General features: G+C 40.4%; 1 protein-coding gene and 1 pseudogene across 3 annotated transcripts in view; one reads left to right on the top strand and one right to left on the bottom strand.

Moving 5' to 3' along the window:
* Positions 1-19588, top strand: part of MGAT4A (alpha-1,3-mannosyl-glycoprotein 4-beta-N-acetylglucosaminyltransferase A) — a 126417-nt gene that overhangs the window by 74050 nt on the left and 32779 nt on the right. For all 3 annotated transcript variants that reach the window (XM_024998334.2, XM_059891023.1, NM_177520.3), the window contains 3 exon segments: positions 13234-13280; positions 15632-15745; positions 17590-17665. In XM_024998334.2, coding sequence (XP_024854102.1) covers positions 13234-13280; positions 15632-15745; positions 17590-17665 — 237 coding nt within the window.
* Positions 8390-9401, bottom strand: LOC101904107 (F-box/LRR-repeat protein 14-like; annotated as a pseudogene).

Raw genomic sequence — 19588 nt, 5'->3', positions numbered from 1 at the left:
CAGAGACCTTTAGTATGCTTCTTTAAGTTCTTTGATTTAAATTGAGTCAGTAGTGCTAGTTGGTTAGCAGGCCTGTGGGCAGGATTTGCAGAGCAGGTAAATTTGTAAATGAAAACAAATTGAATAATAACCAGAGAGAATTGATCCAGTTGCTGTGGATTTTAATTTTTTGTTCTATGTTTTATTTGCAAGGGAAAATTATTTGCTACTTAGTTAATTTTTTGGTCAGGTAATAGGATCATATGGTTTAAAAATTATAAATGTGTGTTATATACCCCAAAAAGTCTCTCCTGTTAGGCTGTTCCCCTTGCCTGTTGTTGTTGGATTTTTTATTTTAAGCTTTTATATTGGACATTAGCCAATTAACAATGTTGTGATAGTTTCAGGTGGACTGCAAAGGGGCTCAGCCATGCATATACATGTGTCCATTCTCCCCCAAACTCCTCTCCCATCCAGGCTGCCACATAACACTGAGCAGAGTTCCCTGTGCTTACAGTAGGTCCTTGCTGGTGATCCACTTTAAACACAGCCGTGTGTATGTGTCCCTCCCAAACTTCCCGCCTCCATCTCCCCTACCCCACCCCTGGCAACGGTAAGTTCATTCTCTTAAGTCTGTGAGTGTGTTTCTGTTTTGCAAATACATCCATTTGCATCATTTCTCTTTAGATTCCACACGTAAGGGGTGGCGTGTGATGCGTGCCCTTCTCTGCCTGCCTTCACTCAGCACGGCGCTTGGTACGGCCCCCTCGCCTGTTACGGTTTTCTCCCCATTCAGAGATGCTTCACGAGTGTAGGCGTGGATGTGTTATTTTTCTCCCCGTTTCTACATAGATGATATAATACTAACAGACTTTCATATTAGAACAGTAAGAGCTACCTAGGTTTCTTGTCAGTTTTGATAAAATGCCTTCCTAGAAAGTGGTTCATTTTATAAGTTTGAAAATTTGCTTTATATAGAGTGGAGCAAAGTACTGTTCTTTTTGTGATGATTCCGCCGTAATCTCTTTGTTCATGTGTGTGTTTGTATGCCCTTCCCCTTTGATGGGTTAGCCAGTGGGTCTGCTTTTACTCATTATCCTCTAAACCATCTTTTAGGTTCATAATTTCTCTCTTTTGTTTTCTAATTTATTAATGTCTGCTTTTAACACTATTAATTTTTCGCTTTTGTTGTTCCCATTTTATACTTTGCAAACATCTTGACCCAGATGCTACGCTGATTTATTATATGCTATTTATTTTTTCCTTTTGCTAATATAAGAACTAATATAAATTTTCTTTTGAGTACTGTGTTAGCTGTATCCCATAGGTTCTAATGTGAAATGTTTCAATTCTTATTAGTCCATGATTTGTGAAATTGAAGTATAGTTTATTTATAGTGTTACAGTTTCAGGTGTCCAACATGGGGATTCAGTGTTTCTGCAGATTATCGTCCATTTAAAGTCATTATAAATGGCTATATTTTTTGTATCTATTAATTTCCTACCCCTACCCTGCACCATCTGTGATTTTGGTTTGTGTTTCCTCTTCGACCAAGGAGATGACCAAGAGTGTTCTTAAATTTTCTTGTTGGTAGGGGCTTTTTGTTTTTTTGCATTGGTTATTTTGGGGGGAAGTTTCACATTTCATTTTTAAAAACTATTTTGAAATAATCTTCAACTTGTAGGAAATTTGCAGAAGTTATGCTGAGTTCCCAGGTACCCTGTCGCCGATCTCCCCAAATGTCGGCATCTTACATGGCCATAGTGTGCATCTGTGTGCATCCTGTGTGTGTCTGTTGGGAGGTGCAGCCCAATACCACAGGGTTTATTCTGGCCTCCGAGCTCATTCCTTAGTTTTATCTCTTTTGCTCCAACGATGAGAAGTTTGGTCCTCATGCTTCATAGTGTAGCTACTTACTTGGTGTGTGTGCTCAATTGTGTCCGACTTGCAGCCCCAGCGACTGTAGCCCGCCAGGCTTCTCTGTCCGTGGACCTTTTCAAACAGTACTGGAGCAGGTTGCCATTTCCTGCTCCAGGGGATCTTTCCAACCTGGGGATTGAGCCCGTGTCCCTTACATCTTCTGCATTGGCAGACGGGTTCTTCGCCACTAGCTCCACCTGGGAACCCCATCTACTTACTTGCTTAACCTACTTAAATCTGTTGATTGAAGTTCATTTTCTCGTTTTCCTCAAGAAAGGTTCATGTGAGGAATTTCTTTTTTTTCCCTAAGAGGTTAGGGGAGTAGTATAGTGCTGTTGCTGAAACTAGACAGATGTTATTCCAGCTTTCTTATTTTTGCTACAAGTAATCCATATTTAGTCTGATTGCCCAGAAGATTCTTTTTCAGTTTTAAAGCCTACTAATTTTGCTATAATATGTCTTGATTTTAACAACTATGTGTGGATCATTTTTCCTGGCACACGATATATTCTTTAGGTATATGGAGTCAAGTCTTCTTTAAGTTCAAGAAAGAACTTTTGAATGGTACCTTTTATTATGAAAACTTTAAGACATACAACAAAATTGATAGAATTTTACAGTAAATACCTATTTACAGACTACCTGAATTCTACTAATGTTTTCGTGTTTGTGTTTATCACATCTCTATCTATCATAATTTGAACCTTGCCCATTAAAAATTTGGATGGTGGTGTTGAGTTTTTCAGAGTTCTTTGTATATAATGGATGCCATTCCTTTGTCAAATACGTGATTTTGTGAATGTTTCCCCCAATCTGTGGAAGTCTGTGCATCTTTTTGCCTTGTCTTAGTGAGCACAACCTTTTCATTTTGATGAAGTTTAATTTGTCAATGTTTCTGACTTTGTCAACAGTTATGACTGTTGCTCTCCATGACTTAAGGAACCCTTGCTTCCCCCTAAATCATAAAGATTTTCTTCTCTGAAAAATTCACACTTCAACTCCTGCTTTAGGTCTACAGTCCATCTAGTGGTAATTTTTTGGTCACATTAAAGTTCACTGTTCTTATATGGATGTCATTTACTCTTGTACCAGGTACTGAAACACGTTCCTTTCCCCATTGGATTTCTTTGGTGCTTTGGTTGAAAATCCGGTGATCCTATAAGTGTGGGTCTTTTTTTGTTTTATTCCATTGATCTGTAGGTTGATCCTTATACAAATTCCTCACTATCTTAATGACTATAACTTTGAAGTATTGAAGTCAGGTAAGATTAAGTCCTCCAATTCTCTTCTTTTCAAGATTATTTTAGATACTTTAGGTCTTTTGCATTTCTGTGTATATTTTAGAATCATTCCAATCATTTCTACTATCTGCAGTTGCTTCACAACAGCTTCAACTGGGTGTGTTTTTCTTTTAAATTAATGAAGAAGTATTTGGTCCTGTTTTATGTTTTATGGCTATTGATGTAGTTATTTTTGTTCACAGGTTTTGATGAAGCTCTTCTTTATTTCTTGTGTTTTTCCTTAGTTGCTGTGTTGGTTCCTTCTTTGTGAATCATCATTGAAGGAAATGGCTTTTTTCTCTAGACTCCTGATTTATAGGAGGAGACGGCACAGGCTAGTTGGTGATTTGTTTTAGTTTTTGATCAAAAACCATGCCTTTGTAACTGCCACAGAGTCTGGCTGCTTCCTGCAAGTATAGCTAGTTTTCACAATTCTGCATGTTACCTTGGATTACTGGAATCAAACTGGGTTCCTTTTGAGTGTGAGAATTTTGGTTATTAATTTTGGTTTTACCGAAAATGGAGTTTGCAGTCGTAGCTGTTTCTCACCGGTGAGCATGTGTGACGTCAGCGCGGTGTTCCTGGGTGAGCTCTGTGTGAGCGCTTTGGTCTTTGTTGGTTAGACAGTCACTGTGCGTTCAGCTGGAGTTCTGACCTGAAGGCTTCGGGACTTGCTTCCACCCCACAGCACCTGACAAGTGCAGTTTCCTCAGAAACGGTGGCCATCGCTAGACTTAACATTTTCTCAAACTCGCATCATTACCTGTTTGTCATCTTTTTTAATAGAGGCAAAAGAATAGATTTCATTCTAAGTATGCTTTTACTCATTGAACTAGTATTTATTGAAGCACTAAAATGGGGAAGGTACTGGAGGAGATTAAAAAAAAAACCCACTAGACCGTAGATTGTGCCCTTAACTTGTAGTCTGGAATTACACAAGAATAATTTTTTCTGTACACTTTTCTTTTTTTGAAAAATTAGTGTTGGTTATATATGCACAAAGCTAAGTGCATTTAAGTTATATATGCACAAGAGTCCGATAGAATGAAAACAGCAGTCTCCTATCTTCATTCTTCCTCCCCCACCCCCATTTCCCTTCCTTTCTGTTCCCCATTTCCTCCCCCTCTGAGATCGCCAGCTCACTGGCCATCAGGGAAAGTAGAAATACTTCTTGTGATGCTGTTCAGTTGATTATCATTTTTGATCTTTTCGAAGAACTGACTCTTAGTTTTATTGCCTTTATCATTTCTATATTTTCATTTTATTTTTATTTATTTGATTAGTTTTTGTTGAAGTATAGTTGAATTATGTTAATGACTGCTATACAGCAAAGTGACTCAATGATACATATATATATATTCTTTTTCACAATCTTTTCCATTATTGAATATAGTGTTCATGCCTTTTGCAAACTTGCTGATGATCTGTCTAGTTATTAGTTGTTTCTATTCTTGAATTTAAATCACAGGTAACTGTCTTGGTACTTCAGAAGTATTTTTGACCTGTAATTTTTTTTAGCAGCTAGATTTTAAGATGTTGGGCTTCCCAGGTAGCTCAAACAGTAAAGAATCTGCCTGCAATGTGGGAGACCTGGGTTTTATCTTTGGGTCAGGAAGATCCCCTGGAGAAGGGCATGGCATCCACTCCATGGACAGAGGAGCTTGGTGGGCTAAGTCAAAGGGGTTGCAAAGGGTTGGACACTACTGAGCGACTAACACACACACACACACACACACACACACACACAGACTTATGCGTTGATTATAAATCACACAAATGCTGATCAGGAGAGGTGTGTGTGTGTGTGTGTGTGTGTGTATCTATATGTCCTATAAAAGTTGCTTGTAGTTATTTACCGAACTGTGGTGTTAGACATATCATTGAATGAAACAAAGCCTCTTCCCAATGAAACTTACATTGTCAAGAAGGACAGATAAATGTGTTAGATGGTAGTGAATAATATGTTAGATGGTAGCAGAGAATAAATCAGAGTGAATAATAAAGGAAGTACCGGTTTATTTGAGTGATCAGGACCTTTGGGCAAAGACCTGAAGGGTGCAGCAGCTGAACAGTCCAAGTGGACTCACAGTGTGTGCAAAGGCCCTGAGCTGAGAGCACTGCGTGGCACGTTTTGTGAACCAGCAAGGAGAGGCCTGTGTGACCGGAGCAGAGAAGGTAAGGGGCTCAGCAGTGGGCAGCAGGTGGAGGAGAGGGTTGGCCCAGATCGCTTAGGACTCGCCAGGCCATCACGAGAATGTGACTTTTACCCTCAGTCAGAGAACTGACAAAAAGTTTTTATTTTTGGTAAAGAGCCACATGACAAACGTTTTAGACTTTGCAGGACATTCAGTCTCTATTGCAACTGCTCAACTCTGCTGTTGTAGCCCCCCAAACAGCCAGAAACAATACGTAAATAAAAGGGTGGGCTTGTGTTCCAGTAAAGTTTTTAGTTTATGAAAACAAAGAGTGGGTCTGTTTTGCAAACTGCTGATGTAGAAAGTCATTTGAGAGCTTCAAGTAGAAAAGATGCCTGACTGGCTATTTTTTTCTTTGAAGGCACTTTTGTTGTCGTTCAGTTGCTCAGTCGTGTCCGACTCTTTGCCACGCCATGGACTGCAGCACACCGGGCTTCCCTGTCCTTTACCATCTCCCAGAGTTTGCGCAAACTCATGTCCATTGAGTCAGTGATGCCATCCAACCATCTCATCCTCTGCCACCCCTCTTCTCCTCTTGCTCTCAGTCTTTCCCAGCATCAGGGTCTTTTCTAGTAAGTCACTTTAAAATACTTTATTTGGAAATAATTTTAGAATTACAGAAAAGTTGGAAAAGTGATGCAGAATATCCCCTTCACTGCACTGACTCTAATGTTAATAACTCACGTAGCCACATTTGAATGATTAAGACCAGGAAATTAATCTTGACATAATGCTATTAGCCAAACTGTAGACATGATTCAGATTCCATGTTTTTACGTCTAAGGTCACTTGTCTATCCAGTGTACAAGCCAAAGTATCACATTGCATTTAGTTGTTCTGTTTCCTTAATCTCCTCCTATCTATGACAGTTCTTCAGTCTTTTCTTGTGTTTCATGAACTCGGAGACTTTTCATGAGTTGTTCAGTTGCGTCCAACTCTTTGTGACCCCATATACTGTAGCACGCCAGGTTGCTCTGTCCTCTACTATCTCCCAGAGTTTGCTCAAATTCATGTCCATTGAGTCAGTGATGCTACCTAACCATCTCATCCTCTGCCACCCCCTTCTCCTTCAATCTTTCCCAGCATCAGGATCTTTTCCAGTGAGTTAGCTCTTCGCATCAGGTGGCCAAAGTATTGGAGCTTCAGCTTCAGCAACAGTCCTTCCAATGCGTATTCAGGGCTGATTTCCTTTAGGTTGATAGCTTGACTGTTTCAGAAACTACACACTAACTGTGGTACTTGTTACCTTCATTGGTTGCTGCTGCTGCTGCTAAGTCGCTTCAGTCGTGTCCGACTCTGTGTGACCCCATAGACGGAAGCCCACCGGGCTCCCCCACCCCTGGGATTCTCCAGGCAAGACCACTGGAGTGGGTTGCCATTTCCTTCTCCAATGCATGAAAGTGAAAAGTGAAAAGGAAGTCGCTCAGTCGTGTCTGACTCTTAGCGACCCCGTGGACTACAGCCTACCAGGCTCCTCCATCCATGGGATTTTCCAGGCAAGAGTACTGGAGTGGGGTGCCATTGCCTTCTCCGGTAGGTTCTACCTTCATTGGTAGGTCTGCAATTTATTATGAGCTGCCAACCGCATTGTGGCACATGCCTGTCATTTTAATCCTTTTGTCATGTGTACATGCTATCTTTCTGGAATTCTCACTGGGTCCCCACCCAGCACGCACTCAAGGACACAGTCATTTTCTGTGCAGCAGTCAGTCTCCTTTTGGCAAGTCTGTTCTGCACTCTCCAGCTGCTGTCTTCAGATTTCCCTTCCTGCAGTGTGATCTGGAAATGTCTCCAGGCGAAAGTCGGGACAATCGTGATGCTCAGTTCTCTCTCAGAGAATCCCATCCTGCACAGCCTGCTGTCCACTGTCTGAGAACAGCTGGATCATATATTTTGCCCAGCTTTTTAGTTGTTTATTGTTGTTGTTCAGTCACTAAGTCGTGTCCAACTCTTTATGACCCCATGGACTGCAGCACGCCAGGTTTTCCTGTCCTTCACTATCTCCTGGAGTTTGCTCAAACTCCTGTCCACTGAGTCAGTGATACTATCCAGCATCTCATCCTCTGTTGCCCTCTTCTCCTTTTGCCTTCAATCTCTCCCAGAATTAGGGTCTTTTCTAATGAGTCAGCTCTTCATATCAGGTGGCCAAAGCATTGGAGCTTTGGTATCAATCCTTCCAATGAATATTCAGGGTTGATTTCCCTTAAGATTCACTGGTTTGATTTCCCAGATTTCCCAGGCAAGAATACTGGAGTGGGTTGCCAGTTCCTTCTTTAGCTGATCTTCCCAACCCAGGGATTGAAGCTGCATCTTCTGCATTGGCAGGCAGATTTTTTTTTTTTTTTTTTTTACTACTTAGCCACCAGGGAAGCCCTGTCCATTTGTGATGTCCAGTATCAAATAAGAATTTATTATTGTTATCCTGCATGCCAAGGAGCCAAAACAAGGGACCTATAACTGGAAGAAAATGTAGCCACTAGGAGCAAGGACAGAGGACTTCAGCAAAGCTGTCGATGGAATAATGGAGAGCTGTCAGGAAGCATTGTCAGGAACAGTGTGCTGTTTTGGATCTGTCAGGAATTCTCTGTTCCTTATTAATTCCTGAATATTCAGGAATTAAGAGGAGAGGCAAGCCTCTCCCTGGGGCTGAGGAATCCAGGCATTTCCTTCATTAGTTTTTCTATATGGTGATAAGTACCCTCTTCCTTTTTATGAACCATATGGTAAAAGTGATTATTTACAACCCTCTCTCTTTCATATGGATGACCTCATGTTTCCTTGATAGCTTGTAAGTTTTGATTTTATCTCTGCTGAAAATAGCTACCTTGTAAGACAGTGTAAATACCCACACAATGTTGAATAAAACACCTTTGCTCCATCAGAGCTTTGGTGCCCATGTCTTGCTTTCTTTGTCTCTCTTTCTCTCTCAGGCTATTTCCTTGGAGCGCAGAGGTCCTCTGGGTTCACTTTCCTGCCCAGGCTTCTAAGACCCTCTCAAGAAGGCGCTCTGTGCCTACACCCTATCTAGAGGGCACCTGAGGCCTTCGTGAACAGAACAAGCTCTGTGCAGCGGCTTTATTGGCTTTCTGCGTAAACCAAGGAATATCAGCCTCTTTCTCTCTCCTTTACTTTCTTATCGGTGGACTCCAGACCACCAGGTTCCGGTCCATTAAAGGACCTCAACAAGTGGCGCCCGAACAGGGACTTGAGGCCATCCAGCCCTTGTGCAATGTAAGCCAGGCTCTGGTCCCCCACCTTGTCACAGAAGGACACGTCCAGCCCCTAGAGGTGCAGGCTGCCCATGGCCAGATGCATGACGCCCGTGTCGCTGATGTTGTCGCACGAGCACAGGTTGAGGCTGCGCAGGCTGCCCATGTGTGACGGGTGCAGGAGGCCGGTGTCCGAGATGCCCCCACAGAAGCTGAGGTTGAGGAGCCTCAGGCCCGTCAGCCCCCAGGAGATGTGCTTCAGGGACAGGTCCGTGAGCTTCTGGCAGTCCTGCCCCGTGAGCTGCTCCAGACCCAGGCGGCCCTCGGCCCTGCTGCACGTCATGCCTGCCAGGTGCCCGATGCCCATATCCGAGAGATGGCGGCAGCTGCGGAGATCGAGGCCCTTGAAGTGCTGCAGGGCCCAGGCGATGAGCAGGAGGCCAGTGTTGGTGATGTTGCTGCAGCTGCCCAGCTCCAGCACCTCCAGGCCCTTGAGGTACTGGGAGATGCGGCCCAGGCTGCTGTCAGTGATCTGCTTGCAGAGGTTCAGGTTGAGCGCGCGCAGCCAGCCGATCTCCTGCAAGAATGTGTGGCCCAGCCCGTTGTCGGTGAGGTTGTAGCAGCCGCTCAGGTTGAGGCTCTCGATGTTGGCCATACCCTGGATCACGTAGCTGAGGCCGCGGCGCAAGCTCAGGATCTGCACCCGGCGGATGCCCGGAGCCTGCAGGCTGCGCCGTGTGCCCCTTGTCACGCACGTCCAGGTAGCCAAAGATCATGGCCAGCAGCTCGGGAAACAGGCATGAGATGTGCATCTCCATCTTCCTCCCCGCGGTGCCGGGGAGGGCGCCCCCGAGGCCCGGCCCTTGCTGGGCTCAGCCCCGCTGCGCCGGGCCAGCGCTGCCCCGCTGCCACCCCCGTGCCCCCAGCCACATCCTCCGGCACCACGGGGCCGGGCTGCGTGCTCTTTACTTTCTTATCAGTCGACTCCGGACCACCAGGTTCCAGTCCATTAAAGGACCTCAACAGAGAGCCAGCAGGGGTTATTTAGAAGGTAACTGTAAAAGGTGGCTGATAGCATCCTTATTTCTGTGGCCTATTTTCATTACCACCTGGTGGCTTGTTTGGCTAGTTCAACCTTCCTATCTCACCAGGACTCACCCAGTATAGCATTGCGAGCCCAGCCTTCCTGCTCAGCATCTCATTGATCCCATACTCCCAGCTTGTACATGTGTATACTAATAGTAGTATATTATACCCTCTAAAATATATCCAAAATAGAAAAATTTACACTGTGATGTATTCCAGTGGATTATCTTACACATACCCTGTCTAAGGGTTTCCCTTGTGGCTCAGAATCTTCCTGTAATGCAGGAGACCTGGGTTTGATCCCTGGGTCAGGAAGATCCCCTGGAGAAGGGAATGGCTACCTACTCCAGTATTCTTGCCTGGAGAATCCCGTGGACAGAGGAGCTTGGCGGGCTACAGTCTATGGTATTGCAGAGAGTCAGACACAACTTAGCAACTGAACATGCATGCACTCAGAGTTTGAGGATATGGATATGCTGTGGATATAAATATCCCTGCTTATGGTGTAGACACTAAGTAAATATTTGTGGAATGAAATGAGTAGAAAGAAGATAGTAAATTTACTTATGTGTGTAAAGTGTGAGTGTACTAAGTTGTTTTAGTCGTGTCCAGCTCTTTGCAACCTGATGGACCGTAGCCTGCCAGGCCCCTCTGTCCATATATAAAGGACGTTTTAAAAATGTTCTTTAAACACAGAATCAGTTTTTTAAAGACAGTTTTTACCTTCAAGTGATTTAAAATTCAGTCTTTTTAATTTTATGTTCTTTTTGATCTACTGCTTAAAATTTCTTCTTTTCATCCAAGTGACTGTTTTACAGCTGGTATCTGTTAAAATTCTCTGACATTTGCAACATTTATTTTTCATAGGAGGTTGCCTCTAACATTCTGTTTTATTCATTGGACCATTAGAAATAAGTTTCTATAATTTATTTGTAGAAGTATCTTTTTACTCAGATTTCTGTTTCACATATTTGTTCTTTGCAGTATCACAGAACATAACAGCTATAGCATATTCAAAAGTGATATGATATTTTATATATTAATTGAGTTTAATCAAAAGTTTCTGGAAATATTTTGACTCTGTTGCAATTTCCTGACTGCCATGACATTTGGCAAAGAATTATTTCTTTTTAAATTGGACTGTATAAATTACTGATTTAAGGTAAAGATTGGAATTTGTTACTTTCCTTTCATCTAATTTACACACTACTGGTAAAATTGATTCTTAAGCCAAGCATACATGTTGATGCGTGGTTACGTATGTGTGACTTTACAGTGGTGAGTTGTCACTATTAGTGACTTATTGAACCTGCTTCTATGCTTCTTAAACTTTTCCTTATATATCCCTAAGAGAAGCTGACCCACAGTTTGGTATGCACAGTCTGAAATCCTTCTTTTTCTATGTTTAACTTTTTTCTTGGTTTTATGTTTTTGATTTTTATTTGGAATTCACATAACATACAGTTCACCTATTTAAAGTCAGAGTTCTATAGCCATCATCTCAATCAATTTTAGAAGATTTTTTTATCATCTAAAAAAGAAATTTTGCACCCCTTAGCCATTACTCATCAATACTGCTTACCTCTAGGCTTAGACACTACTTAGTAGATCACTAATCTACTTTCTGTCTCTGTCTCTGAGACTTTCTGTCTCAGATTTTTTTTAAAATTCTGGACAGTTTTTAAAAGTACAGTTATGAACTGTACGTGGTCCTTTGTGACTGGCTTCTCTCACGTAGCCTAATGTCTTCAGGGTTCATCTGTGTTTCAGTATGTATTTATACATCTTTTGGTTTTAATTAAAAAATAATTTTGCTTAACCATAAAAAAGACTTGATATTCCAAGGGGGGGGTAAATGCTCTTTCTTCTTTTCAATGTATGTCTACTCTTTTCCCCCACCTATCTCAATCATATCGTATCACTTACATACCCTTGGAATAAATATTTCAGTCATAGATTCAGAGATACATTCTGATAATTGGGTAACAGTATTACGTTTTAAAAAGTCTTCATGTAGAACTTCCCTGGCAGTGCAGTGATTAAGACTTTACCTTCCAGTGTAGGAGGTGTGGGTTTGATCCCTGGTCAAGGAGCTAGATCCCACAAAGCCTCTCAACTTAAAATAAAACAACAAAACAGAAGCTGTATGTAACGAATTCAATAAAGACTTTAAAATGGTCCACATAAAAAAAAAATCTTAATGTCAGTTAATGTGCAACGTAAGGGTTGTGTGTACTGTTAGGTATGGATCACTTGCGTTTTAGGTTTTATTATACATTACATGATAGATCTGTGTTCACATAAGACTATTCTTGGACAGACTCCTGGGATAGGGAGCTGCTCTTCTGTGTCTTGTATTCCCATTTCCTTGGGTAGGCAGATCACTGGCTCTTAATAAATGCTTATCAAATTGAATTTCAGGTATTAGTAAACTCACTAAAGGTTACACAAACCAGAATTGATTGTGTTCTCCAAAATCATAGCCTGATGAGTGGTGAGATGTGTTTGGGTTTGTGTAGGGGAAGGATGGAGGGTTTTGAGTTGTGTGTTAGTTGTATTCCCATAATTCTTTGTTAGGAATTTGAAGGCTACATTCTTAATGAGTTTCCTCACTCTTACGTCTTTAACAGTAAAATAGGAGTTACTTTCAATGAACAGAAATTACAGTCAAAATACTTTTTAAAAAAGACTTCTGCTAAAACAATTAAAAAAAAAATTCAGTGGTTTTGTCATATCCAGGCTTAAAGCTTTATCTTTTTTGGTGAGTTTTGTTTTCCTCAAGTATGAAGTGTTTTGGCAGTCTTTGTAACATAGATCATATTATATATATCATTGATTCCTTTTAACAATTGAGCATTTTAAGCTGTCACTGTAGTTAAAATTGTTTGGGAGTATTGGCTGTCCACTTGTATATACTTTAGAAGTTGACAGGTTTGTTAAACTTTTTTTTCTGATTTGTTAACACGCTCTTGACTTGGATTCTCATTATCAGCCTAAAAATAAAATAATAAAAGTAATAAAGAATAACACAGCTTTTTATTACATAGCTTTTTCATTTAATGTCATAGTCTCTGAGATATTATCTCCTCCCACCCTTTTTTCTTTTAAATAGGATAGGAAACTGAGGCTCAGCATAGTGATTTTAGATCACACAGACCAGTAGCTCGGGAGACAAATCTTGAACCTAGATTTTATGATTCCAAGTGGAAATTCTTTCCCTATTGCATGCTGTGTCTGGTATTTATTCACTACTTATAGTTTGGATGTTGCAGAAGTAGAAATAGTTTCTGTGCTCACTTTTTTCTGCTGAATTGAATGGAGACAGAGACAATTGAAAGCAATAAAAACTTAAGAATCTGCTTATTGTATTGGTAAATACTCAGTGATATATGGCAGGGTCATAGAGTACAACTTATGTAAATCCCATAAGTTATCTGAAAATTTCATGTTTCCAATGAATGTTTTAATCATTTATTTAAGTTCAGATTTAAAAGTTAAATATGAAATAAAGATATAAAAACATAGAAACATGAATGTTGGTATAATTTTTTTTTTCTCTCCCAGACAGATACTGATTATGTAAATGGTGTTGTAGCCAACCTGGAGAAAGAGTAAGTTCTTAATTATGGAATTGAAAATATTTTAGTTACTATGATCTCTTGCTTTTTGTGAAAAGAAAATACCTCCTTTTATAGTTCATTTTTCTGTGGAGTTCAGTGTTCATTAGATCACCTACCACTGGTCTTTTATATGTAAATTATCATAAAGTATACGTATGTATATCGGGTTACTTGATGGGATACATTGGTGTATTTCATTATAGAGAAGACTTGAATGTCATATATAACACTATCAAATAACAGTCTTTAACCTCAAAGACAGTTAGTAGAGAGAGAGGCAACATTTAAAAAAAAAACTAAGATCATGGCACTTGGTCCTACCACTTTATGGCAAATAGAAGGGGAAAAAGTGGAAGTAGTGACAGATTTTATTTTCTTTGGCTCCAGAATCACTGCAGATGGTGACTGCAGCCATGAAATTAAAAGACACTTGCTCCTTGGAAGAAAAGCTATGACAAACCTAGGCAGCATATTAGAAAGCTGAGACATCACTTTGCTGACAAAGGTCCATCTAGTCAAAGCTGTGGTTTTCCCAGTAGTCATGTATGGATGTGAGAGTTGGACCATAAAGAAGGCTGAGTGCTAAAGAATTCATGCCTTGAAACTGTGGTGTTGGAGAAGACTCTTGAGAGTCCCTTGGACTGCAAGAAAATCAAACCAGTCAATCCTAAAAGAAATCAACCCCAAATATTCATTGGAAGGACTGTTGCTGAAGCTCCAATATTTTGGCCACCTAATGCAAAGAGCCAGCTTATTGGAAAAGACCCTGATGCTGGAAAAGATGAAAGGCAAAAGGAGAAGGAGGTGGCAGAGGATGAGATGGTTAGATAGCATCACAGACATAATGCACACGAACTTCGGGAGATAATGGAGGACAGAGGAGCCTGGTGTGCTACAGTCCATGGGGTCAGAAAGAGTTGGACACGACTTAGCGACTGAATAACAATGACACTAAATGAGATCACTTAAATCTTTCACGCTCTGTTTACCAAGAGAAAAATTTTCTGCTGTCAGGGCAGCCAGTCAGGAACCAGTTTCAAATCTCAATGCTAATAATGTCTAAAAATATGCAAAGGTTTATTAATAGTTTATTGTGAGTGGAGCACGTAGCAGGTAATAGGTGGACAGCTTAGTAAGTTGCAGATACCATTGTTGTTCTTGTTCAGTGGCTAAGTCATGTCTGACTCTTGGCAACTCCATGGACTGCAGCACACCAGGCTTCCCTGTCCTCCAGTCTCTCCCTGAGTTTACTCAAAGTCCTGTCCATTGAGTCGGTGATGCTATCCGACTCTTCATCGCCGATACCATTAGTTTTTATAACACTGCCCTTGTAGATTTCATAGTGATATCATAAAATTAGTCCTGCTATGGGTTTCTTGATTGAAATGTATCTGTTGTTGCCCCCAAAAGACGTATTTTTATGTGAATTAGGCAAGACAAAAGAGGAGCCAAAGAGTTTGCCAACTCTAGGATAATATGGCTCTATCTTTGTCTATCAGTATGCTAAAACCAGAAATTTTTACAAATATATGCATAGTTCAGGATTAAATTGTGCATTTGTTAGATTTCCCCTCAATTGCTCACTTTCTTGGCAGCCTTTATACAAGCACAAATTGGTGTAGAATCCTTAAATATAGGTACCAGGCAATCATTGGTCCCCCTTCCCACAGAGCACATGGGCAGGTCTGAGGGGCTTATACAAGGATTCCGTTGGTTCCTTCTTGCTCAGTGTGCAAGAAAACCAAGCCCAGGAAAAAGGGTGGTGAAGCACCAGGAAACTTTGTGTAAAGGCAAGTAATTGTGTTTTGTGGAGATTTGCAAACCTGAAGTAATGAAGAAGGCAGATGCAAAGCAAATTACATTTGAATCAGTGAAGATGGATTTTAAAAACTTTAGGACAAATTTTCCTATCCTTGCACAACTTGCAGACATTGAGACATAGTTTGATGTACCCTCACAGGACAAGATCACCCCCAGGTGAGAAATACTATTTTAAAGTGACATACAGTCTGTATCCCACAACTAAGCGTTCCTGAAAATGAAAAAACTGGTTTTGCTAATATATGTGTATATTGGTATACATACACATGCATTAGGTTGTGTTTCTTTCTTATTTTCTGCGGCACCTTGATTGCTTTTTAAGAATTCTAATTTTGGGGGGACGTCAGTCCCTGCAGTTGGCCTAGAATTTCAACGAATCAGTGATGAGCTGCTTCACTTACCACATTGTGACTGTAGCAGTATACTTTACTGGTGTATTTTTCTGTTAAATACTTAAGTTGATCATTAAGATATAAAATCCCACAGAACTTCTATAACTCAGCCCACCTTTCTCATGACAGATTTTCTAAAGAAATCAGTTCTGGCTTGGTGGAAATAATATCACCTCCTGAAAGCTATTATCCTGACCTGACGAACTTAAAGGAGACATTTGGAGATTCTAAAGAAAGAGTAAGGTGAGCCTGTGGTGTTTAAAATCGCCCACCTTTGTGAGTATAATATGTAATAACTGTCATCCTTGTTTTTCAAAACTGTACTCATTTTGAAAGTGAAAGTCACTCAATTGTGTCCAGACTCTTGGTGACCCATGGACTATAACCTGGCTGCTTTGTCCTTAGAATTCTCCAGGCCAGAATACTGGAGTGGGTAGCCAGCAATTCCCTTCTCCAGAGGATCTTCCCAATCCAGGGGTCGAACCCAGGCGCCCACATTGTAGGCAGATTCTTGACCATCTGAGCCACCAGGGAAGCCTTCATTTTAGGGTTGAACTAATTAGTGAGAGCTAATGCCTTTTTGATTATTTGGTTGGAAATTCTGTGGAGTTCCTGATGAGAGGTTGAATTTGGTCAACATAGTGAATTTTATAACCGTGCTGCTCTGTGCTGCTATAACTTTTCTTAAGAGTATATTCAATATAACTCAAAGTTAGTCCAGATAGAAATCTCATGTCTGCATGAAACATAAATGAGAACTGATTCAATAAAAGTAATAAAAACAATAATAGTCTTCTGCAGAATCATACTGCAATAAAACAGTCAATTTATTTATCTCTAAATCTCTAACATTGAAGGAGTTAGAAGCTTTTCTTGTGTTGTTGTTAAAGACAAAGTAATCTAAGAGATATTAGCATCATTTTTGGATTGTCTATAACCAGAAAAAAGGACAAAAATGATGTTTTGGGAAGAGATTTATTGTATTTCTTGAGTTGTTAATTTGTCACAAAGACAGATATGTCTCTATAATTGGTTAATTGTCTCTCAATGAATATGTTACTTAAAACATTTAGGATTGAGTTTGTTTAAAAAAAAAAAAAAAACCCAGTGAATAGACTCATTAAATTCAGAACAGCTTATAAGGTATTTTCTGGAGAAGTTTACTTAGTGGTTCAGAGCTTTAGTTCTATTGTGTGTGTGTGTGTGTGTGTTAACTGGCTTTTAAAAAACCACTTCTCTATATTCAGCATTCGTCAGTGGGTTTCTGTAGGCTACCAAGAATTCATCAAAAGGACCTAATATTGTAAATTTTAATACAATGTTTAAGATTTTTTTTAAAAAAACTTTTACCTATATAGGAAGCACTAGTTCATGGAGACATTAAGATATCACTGAAAAGAGGGCCTGTAGTCAAGAAAATTTGGAAAATATTGAATTAAAAACTTTTTTCAACAGATGCTACTTACTGCTGAATGTTTCAATGCTTCTAATATATTAATGTGTCTCTAGAAAAGAAATAAATGTCCTTCCCAAACTTACTAGACATTAGACTCCTTTTTCCCTCAGGACATCTTGAGGATTAGTGTTTTTGAGAATGTATTTTGATAAAACCTTCTTAAAGAAAAGTGAATTCTCTTGCACTCTTTCCTAAGTGGATACACCATGTATGTGTGGCTCCATCCATTTATTTGTCTACCTATCTATCTAATGTATGACTATTGTTGTTTAGTTGCTAAGTTATGTCTGACTCTGTGACCCTATGGAGCCCTCCAGGCTCCTCTGTCCATGGGATTCTCCAGGCAAGAATACTAGAGCGGGTTGCTGTTTCCTTCTCCAAGGGATCTTCCTAATCCAGGGATCGAACCCATGTCTCCTGCATTGCCAAGCAGATTCTTTACCACTGAGCCACCAGGGAAACCAATATATAACTGTACATTTTGTATAATATCATATTATCATATATACAATATATGTGATATTATATATAGGGCATATAACATTGTTATATATTACAAAATATACATCTAACCTTCTTTTGCTAACTTTGAGTCTGATTCCTAACTTATTTTTGAACATTTTTATTTCAGATGGAGAACAAAGCAAAACCTAGATTATTGTTTTCTAATGATGTATGCTCAGGAAAAAGGCACATACTACATCCAGGTAAGTTTTTCCTTTAGTTTTTTTTTCACAGTTTTTTAAAGAAAAATAATATCGAGGGTCTGTTTTCATTAGAATGGAGTTTCAAAAGCATGAGCACTCTAAAATATTTAAGATGATAGTAGTGTAGCAGAGCAGAAGGGTCAGACACATCTCTAAGAGCGTGGGCTCTGCAGCTGCACTCCCTGGTTTATCTCTTAATGATTTAGTGGTCTTAAGGCAGAGAGTGGTTTTGTGCAGTAATACATTTACATTTGAGTTCAGGATTATAAAACCAACATCTATTGTCATGTTCTTGGCTGTAGAATCCTATGGATAGCAGAGCCTGGCGGGCTACAGTCCATGGGGCCGCAAAGAGTCGGACATGACTGAGTGACTAATGCAGACATACACACGCACACAGGTGCGACTTTCAGTAGCGTGGCTGAAACAGTAAGTCCATCATGATGCAGGTTTTAAGTGAGCCAGGTGGGCAACAGCTTAAGTAATTCTAGGAAGCTCTTATTTTTTCCAAGTGTTCTTCAGTTAATATTTAAGCTTAAATTTCTGCACTGGGATTTCACTTCTTCAGTCAGATATCTTTATCCCTGTTCAAAATGCAGATACCCCTGAGAGGTATATATAGCACATGAAGTGTGTCAGGTTTTATTTTTTCTTTTTTTCAGTATAAAAAGTTTATTAGGTGCTAGGAGGATGTGTGGATAAGAGTGGCAAGAAGCAGCCCTGAGTCCCTGAATTAGGAAGGAAATGGCTGGGCGGCTGCTGGCAGGGACTGGGGAGGGAAGGAAAGATGGAAGGAAAGGGGCTGGCATCCCGTGGAACGGCGGACTTCTTGAGGGCAGACTTTTGTCTCATGATGCTGTACCTTGGGCCAGCTGTATTCAAGTGGGCATGAACCCTTCCTCGAGTCACAGGATGAAAAATAGAAATGGTGATAGGGCATGACATGTCTATTATAGGATACAACAGCTGTGTGTATAAAAACACGGTACCCTAGATATAGGTCGTGGGTTTCCTCCAAATGCTTCAGAGAAGTCTGATTTTAAAATAATAATAATAATTTTGAAGCATTTTAACATACCCCCAATATTATTGTGGACTTCCCAGGTGGCTCAGACAGTAAAGAATCTGCCTGCAATGCGGATAACCCGGATTCAGTCTCTGGGTGGGAAGATCCCCGGGAGAAGGAAATGGCAACCCCCTCCAGTATTCTTGCCTGGGGGAAATCCTGTGGACAGAGGAGCCTGAAGAGCTATGGGCCATAGGGTCACAAAGAGTAGGACACGACTGAGCAACTAACACACACACACACAATATTATTGTGGTTGAACCTTGCTGTTTGTTTCAGGCCCAGTATATAAATATTTACATTATGGTCAAGAACTTTATACACAGCATTAAAAAGTGCAGCTGTATTACTTTTGAAATTTGTTTTCAGTTTTCTTCCAGGGGAATGATTAATGGAACCAATAAAGCTCTTGGGAGGGAATGTAGGAAAAGTTCATGTTTAAGAAATTGAGGAAAGGACAGGGTTAAGAAAGAGGGTGGTTAGGAAAATTTCCCTTAAGCAAGGTCAGTATATGAGATACTGCAGTATTATATGAGATCTTAAAACAACAGCTGCTATGAACTAACATTTATTGCACACTTATCCGGTCAGGCATTATTTTTTACACTTCATGCTTTCCACACATTAACCCATTTACTATGACCCTTTGTATAACAGAAAGGTGCTGTACATCCTGGATCAAAGTGTGTTTGGCTGCAACTTAATGTACAGTTGTTGTTTAGTTGCTCACTCAGGTCTGACTCTCTTGTGGCCCTGTGGACTAGAGCCCACTGACTGGCTGCTCTGTCCATGGATTTTCCAGGCTGGCGTGGGTTGCCATTTCCTTCTCCAGGGGATCTTCCCGACCCAGGTATCCA

Source organism: Bos taurus, chromosome 11 (genome assembly GCF_002263795.3).
Source record: "Bos taurus isolate L1 Dominette 01449 registration number 42190680 breed Hereford chromosome 11, ARS-UCD2.0, whole genome shotgun sequence".
Classification (NCBI taxonomy): Eukaryota; Metazoa; Chordata; class Mammalia; order Artiodactyla; family Bovidae; genus Bos; species Bos taurus.
The sequence above is the reverse complement of the archived record's forward strand: the minus strand, read 5'-3'. Positions and strand labels throughout refer to the sequence as shown.